Source organism: Corvus brachyrhynchos, unplaced genomic scaffold, assembly GCF_000691975.1.
Source record: "Corvus brachyrhynchos isolate BGI_N302 unplaced genomic scaffold, ASM69197v1 scaffold166, whole genome shotgun sequence".
In the NCBI taxonomy this organism is placed as follows: Eukaryota; Metazoa; Chordata; class Aves; order Passeriformes; family Corvidae; genus Corvus; species Corvus brachyrhynchos.
The window spans coordinates 18,005-24,453 of NW_008239671.1; the positions used below are offsets into that span (position 1 = coordinate 18,005).

The 6,449-nt window shown below is 52.3% G+C and overlaps 2 protein-coding genes across 3 annotated transcripts in view; both read right to left on the reverse strand.

The window, feature by feature from the left end:
• Positions 1 to 586: 586 nt before the first annotated feature.
• LOC103621126 overlaps positions 587 to 6,449 on the reverse strand; it is an 11,704-nt gene continuing 5,841 nt past the window's right edge. Inside the window, exons 2-3 of one of the 2 annotated variants that reach the window (XM_008639877.2) lie at positions 5,896 to 6,140; positions 587 to 1,082 (exon numbers count right to left, since the gene is read on the reverse strand). In XM_008639877.2, coding sequence (XP_008638099.2) covers positions 758 to 1,082; positions 5,896 to 6,140 — 570 coding nt within the window. In that variant the 3' untranslated portion in view covers positions 587 to 757. The other variant, XM_017742431.1, reaches the window with a different exon arrangement.
• Positions 1,024 to 3,425, reverse strand: LOC108448673. Its single transcript, XM_017742430.1, has 2 exons — positions 2,814 to 3,425; positions 1,024 to 1,981 (listed from the first exon to the last, which is right to left on the reverse strand). The coding sequence occupies exons 1-2, from the start codon at positions 3,044 to 3,046 to the stop codon at positions 1,084 to 1,086; spliced, it is 1,131 nt and encodes a 376-aa protein (XP_017597919.1). The 5' UTR covers positions 3,047 to 3,425; the 3' UTR covers positions 1,024 to 1,083.

Below are 6,449 nucleotides of genomic sequence, written 5' to 3' on the forward strand. Positions count from 1 at the left end.
AGGATTCGGATTGGGAATGGGAATAAGGATGGGAATGGGATTGGGATTAGGAATGGGAATGGGATTGGGTGTGGGAGTGGGAATGGGAATAAGGATGGAAATGGGAATATGTATGGGAATGGGATTGGGAATGGGAATGGGATTAGGAATGGGGATGGGAATGAGATTGGGAATGGGATTGGGAATGAGATTGGGTGTGGGAGTGGGAATGGGATTGGGATCAGGAATGGGATTGGGATCAGGAATGGGAATGGGAATGGGAATGAGATTGGGAATGGGAATAAGGATGGAAATGTGAATACGGATGGGAATGGGATTGGGAACGGGAATGAGATTGGGAATAGGATTGGGATTAAGATCGGGAATGGGATTAGGAATGGGATTGGGGAGAGCTCTGGACCCAAGGAGAAGCTGGAAGAGCAGGAACGAGGCCGCCTGAGGGCAGTGCCAGGGTGGGGGAGATGCCAAAGGTCGGGATCAGGGATGGCACATCCCCGGCTTGGGAACGGCCCCGGGAACAGCCCCGGAGCTGCCGGAGCGGCTTTTGGGGCCAAATTCCCTTAAAAAAGAGCGGGAAGAACAAAAAAACCGGGAAAAAGCCTTTTAGGGATCTTTTCACCTGGAATCAGCAGTGCCAAAAGCGCCCAGGAAATCCCGGCCATGGCTGGAAAACCCCGGGAGCTTTTCCAGAAGGGGAAATGTGGGATGCGGCTCCAAAGCCACCGGGATCATCGGGAATCACCGGGATCATCAGGAATCAGCGGGAAGGGGCGGGGCGGCCAAAGCTTCTCCTGGAGACGCCGCAGTTTTCCAAGGAAAACTCTGGCTCCGCCCCCTTCCCAAAAAAAACCCCCAAAAAACCCCAAGGATCGAGTTGATTTGGGATAACGCCTCGTCCCAAATTCCCAGCACGTGGAGGAATGGGGGAGGGGAAGGAGGGAATGGGGGGGGAAATTCCAAGGGAAAACGGGAAAAGGAGGAGGGGGAAGTGTGGGATCGCTGTCCCAATCCCAAACAATTCCTGATTCCCTGGACGGGGATTCCCAATCCCAAACAATTCCTGATTCCCTGGACGGGGATTCCTTAAGGAAAAGAGGAATTTGGGAAAAGGCAGCTCCTCCCTGGGGAATCCGGGATTCCCAAAGAATCTCTGGAATTTCGGGATCGGCCTCGCTCCGGGATCGAAGCTCCGGCGGGAAAATCCCATTGCAGGGAATCCCTAAAAGCCAAGGGGGGATCCCTAAAGGAATTCCTACGGAAGCTCCGTTTCCCCAGGGCTTTGCCGGAGGGTTTTCCAGGATTTTCCCAAGGTTTTCCCACGATTTTCCCGTGGTTTTCCTGAGATTTTCCCAGGATTTTCCCACAATTCTCCCGAGATTCTCCCGCGATTTTCCCAAGGTTTTCCCACGATTTTCCTGAGGTTTTCCCAAGATTTTCCCGAGGTTTTCCCAGGATTTTCCCACAATTTTCCCCGAGATTTTCCTGAGGTGTTCCCACAATTTTCCCGAGATTCTCCCGAGATTTTCCCCCAATTTCCCCCCAATTTTCTGGAGATTTTCCCACAATTTTCCTGAGGTTTTCCCAGGATTTTCTCCCGATTTTCCCACAATTTTCCCACGATTTTCCTGTGATTTTCCTGAGATTTTCCCACAATTTTCCCACAATTCGCCCGAGATTTTCCCGCAATTTTCCCGAGATTCTCCCGAGATTTTCCTGAGATTTCCCCACGATTTTTCCATGATTTTTCCCACAATTTTCCCACGATTTTCCCGAGATTCTCCCGAGGTTTTCCCACAATTCTCCCATGATTTTCCTGAGATTTTCCCGCAATTGTCCCGAGATTTTCCCACTATTTTCCCAAGGTTTTCCCACAATTTTCCTGAGGTTTTCCCAGGATTTCCCCACAATACTCCCAAGATTTTCCCGAGATTCTCCTGAGGTTTTCCCAGGCTTTTCCCACAATTTTCCCGAGATTTTCCCAGGATTCTCCCAAGATTTTCCCGAGGTTTTCCTGCGATTTTCCCGAGATTTTCCCAGGATTTTCTCACGATTTTCCCACCATTTTCCCCAGGGCTTTTCCCAAGGTTTTCCCAGGATTTTCCTGAGCTTTTCCTATTATTTTCCCAAAATTTTCCCACGATTTTCCCCCCAGTTTTCCGGAGATTTTTCCACGATTTCCCCCACGATTCTCCCGAGATTTTTCCCAAGATTTCCCCACCATTTCCCCAAAATTCTCCCACAATTTCCCCACAATTCCCCCGAGATTTTCCCGTGATTTTCCCATGATTCTCCTGAGATTTTCCCGAGATTTCCCCCCAATTTTCCCAAGATTTTCCCGCAATTTTCCCGAGGTTTTCCCAGGATTTTCTCCCGATTTTCCCACAATTTTCCCACGATTTTCCTGTGATTTTCCTGAGATTTTCCCACAATTTTCCCACAATTCGCCCGAGATTTTCCCGCAATTTTCCCGAGATTCTCCCGAGATTTTCCTGAGATTTCCCCACGATTTTTCCATGATTTTTCCCACAATTTTCCCACGATTTTCCCGAGATTCTCCCGAGGTTTTCCCACAATTCTCCCATGATTTTCCTGAGATTTTCCCGCAATTGTCCCGAGATTTTCCCACTATTTTCCCAAGGTTTTCCCACAATTTTCCCGAGGTTTTCCCACGATTTTCCCGAGGTTTTCCCAGGATTTTCCCACAATTTTCCCCGAGATTTTCCTGAGGTGTTCCCACAATTTTCCCGAGATTCTCCCGAGATTTTCCCCCAATTTCCCCCCAATTTTCTGGAGATTTTCCCACAATTTTCCTGAGGTTTTCCCAGGATTTTCTCCCGATTTTCCCACAATTTTCCCACGATTTTCCTGTGATTTTCCTGAGATTTTCCCACAATTTTCCCACAATTCGCCCGAGATTTTCCCGCAATTTTCCCGAGATTCTCCCGAGATTTTCCTGAGATTTCCCCACGATTTTTCCATGATTTTTCCCACAATTTTCCCACGATTTTCCCGAGATTCTCCCGAGGTTTTCCCACAATTCTCCCATGATTTTCCTGAGATTTTCCCGCAATTGTCCCGAGATTTTCCCACTATTTTCCCAAGGTTTTCCCACAATTTTCCCGAGGTTTTCCCACGATTTCCCCACAATACTCCCAAGATTTTCCCCGAGATTCTCCTGAGGTTTTCCCAGGATTTTCCCACGATTTCCCCAGGATTTTCCTGAGATTTTCCCAGGATTCTCCCAAGATTTTCCCACGATTTTCCCAAGATTCTCCCGAGGTTTTCCAGAGATTTTCCCAGGATTTCCCCGAGATTTTCCCACAATTCCCCCGAGATTTTCCCGCACTTGTCCCGAGATTTTCCCATGATTTTCCCGAGGTTTTCCCGAGATTCTCCTGAGATTTTCCCGGGAGAATTCCAGGGGTCCAGGGATAGTCCCAGCGATGGGGAAATTGCAGGAATGGGCCAATTCCAAGGAAGGGACACTCCCAGGGATCCGGGACCAATTGCAGGGATGGGCCAATTCCAGGGATTCAGGGACATTCCCAGGGATGGGAGAATTCCAGGGATGGGCCAATTCCAAGGGTGGGACAATTCCAGGGATCCAGGGATAGTCCCAGGGATGGGACAATTGCAGGGATGAGAGAATTCTGGGAATGGGCCAGTTCTGGGAATGGGCCAATTCCAGGGATCCAGGGACATTCCCAGGGATGGGAGAATTCCGGGAATGGGAAAATTGCAGGGATGGGAGAATTCCGGGAATGGGAGAATTCCAGGGGTCCAGGGATAGACCCAGGAATGGGAGAATTCCAGGGATGAGCCAATTCCAGGGATCCAGGGACATTCCCAGGGATGGGAAAACTCCAGGAATGGGCCAATTCCAAGGGTGGGAGAATTCCAGGAGTCCAGGGAGACTCCCAGGGATGGGCCAATTGCAGGGATGGGAGAATTCCAGGGATTCAGGGACATTCCCAGGGATGGGAAAACTCCAGGGATGGGCCAATTCCAAGGGTGGGACAATTCCAGGGATCCAGGGATAGTCCCAGCGATGGGAGAATTCCAGGGGTGGGAGAATTCCAGGGATTCAGGGACAATTCCAGGGATTCAGGGAGAATTCCAGGAATGGGCCAATTCCAAGGGTGGGACAATTCCAGGAATCCAGGGAGACTCCCAGGGATGGGACAATTGCAGGGATGGGAGAATTCTGGGAATGGGCCAGTTCTGGGAATGGGCCAATGCCAGGGATCCAGGGACATTCCCAGGGGTGGGAGAATTCCAGGGATGGGCCAATCGCAGGGATGGGAGAATTCCAGGAATCCATGGACATCCCCAAGGATGGGAAAACTCCAGGGATGGGCCAATTCCAAGGGTGGGACAATCCCAGGAATCCAGGGACATTCCCAGGGATGGGAAAACTCCAGGGATGGGCCAATTTCAAGGGTGGGACAATTCCAGGAATCCAGGGATAGTCCCAGGGATGGGCCAATTGCAGGGGTGGGAGAATTCCGGGGATCCAGGGACATTCCCAGGGATGGGAAAACTCCAGGGATGGGCCAATTTCAAGGGTGGGACAATTCCAGGAATCCAGGGATAGTCCCAGGGATGGGAGAATTCCAGGGGTGGGAGAATTCCAGGGATTCAGGGACAATTCCAGGGATTCAGGGAGAATTCCAGGAATGGGCCAATTCCAAGGGTGGGAGAATTCCAGGAGTCCAGGGAGACTCCCAGGGATGGGCCAATTGCAGGGATGGGAGAATTCCAGAGATCCAAGAATAGTCCCAGGGATGGGAGAATTCCAGGGATGGGCCAATTGCAGGGATGGGACAATTCCAGGGATCCAGGGACATTCCCAGCGATGGGAGAATTCCAGGAATGGGTCAAGTCCAAGGGTGGGCCAATTCCAGGGATCCAGGGACAGTCCCAGGGATGGGCCAATTGCAGGGATGAGAGAATTCCGGGGATCCAGGGACATTCCCAGCGATGGGAGAATTCCAGGAATGGGTCAAGTCCAAGGGTGGGCCAATTCCAGGGATCCAGGGACAGTCCCAGGGATGGGCCAATTGCAGGGATGAGAGAATTCCGGGGATCCAGGGACATTCCCAGCGATGGGAGAATTCCAGGAATGGGTCAAGTCCAAGGGTGGGCCAATTCCAGGGATCCAGGGACAGTCCCAGGGATGGGCCAATTGCAGGGATGAGAGAATTCCGGGGATCCAGGGACATTCCCAGCGATGGGAGAATTCCAGGAATGGGTCAAGTCCAAGGGTGGGCCAATTCCAGGGATCCAGGGACAGTCCCAGGGATGGGCCAATTGCAGGGATGAGAGAATTCCGGGGATCCAGGGACATTCCCAGCGATGGGAGAATTCCAGGAATGGGTCAAGTCCAAGGGTGGGCCAATTCCAGGGATCCAGGGACAGTCCCAGGGATGGGCCAATTGCAGGGATGAGAGAATTCCGGGGATCCAGGGACATTCCCAGCGATGGGAGAATTCCAGGAATGGGTCAAGTCCAAGGGTGGGCCAATTCCAGGGATCCAGGGACATTCCCAGCGATGGGAGAATTCCAGGAATGGGTCAAGTCCAAGGGTGGGCCAATTCCAGGGATCCAGGGACATTCCCAGCGATGGGAGAATTCCAGGAATGGGTCAAGTCCAAGGGTGGGACAATTCCAGGGATCCAGGGACAGTCCCAGGGATGGGCCAATTGCAGGGATGAGAGAATTCCGGGGATCCAGGGACATTCCCAGCGATGGGAAAACTCCAGGGATGGGAAAATTGCAAGGATGGGAGAATTCCAGGAATGGGCCAGTTTTGGGAATGGGCCAATCCCAGCGATCCAGGGACATCCCCAAGGATGGGAAAACTCCAGGAACGGGACCCTCCCAAACATCCAGGACCCAATCCCAAAGCTCCAGAGCAGCCCCGGAATCCCGAGGAGGAGGCGTTTCCCGGGAATGCTGACCAGGATATCCTGGGATCCGCGTCCGTCGGCCGCGGGCAGCCCCTGGAGCTGCTGCTGGAGCTGCGCCATTCCCTGGGGCAGATCCCGCGCCGGGATGAACCAATCGCGCTCCTCCTCCTCCTCCAGCATCTCCTGGAAGCAGCGATCCAGGAATTCCTGCTCCTGCAGCTCCTCCTCCACCTGCCCGGAGAGATCCCGCCCACGGTTTTTTTTGGGTTTGTTTTTTTTTTTTCCACGCGGCACCAGGAATTCATGGAATGGCTGAGCTTGGAAAATTCGCCTTCCCCACGCGTTCGATCCCGCCGGGAAAGGGGAATCCAGGTTTTTTTTTTTTTTCCCACGCAGGAATGTTGTCGATATCCCAACCCAGCTGTTGCTGCTGATGCCATTCCCGGATTTCTCTGCAGGGAATTGTGGGGATCCACGAGGTTCCTCCGGAGGCTCCTTTTTCCCAGGAATTCCTGGGATGGGATGGCAGAGTTTGCCCAG

What these genes read in the sequence shown, in the direction of transcription:
- LOC108448673 (XM_017742430.1), bottom strand. Translation starts at nt 3,046, where the DNA reads ATGGGAGAATTGTGGGAAAACCTCGGGAGAATCTCGGGAAAATCGTGG. An exon ending in AGAAAATCCTGGGAAAACCT is followed by an intron (nt 1,982 to 2,813) that starts CAGGAAAATTGT and finishes TTGGGAGAATCC; the next exon opens with TGGGAAAATCTCGGGAAAAT.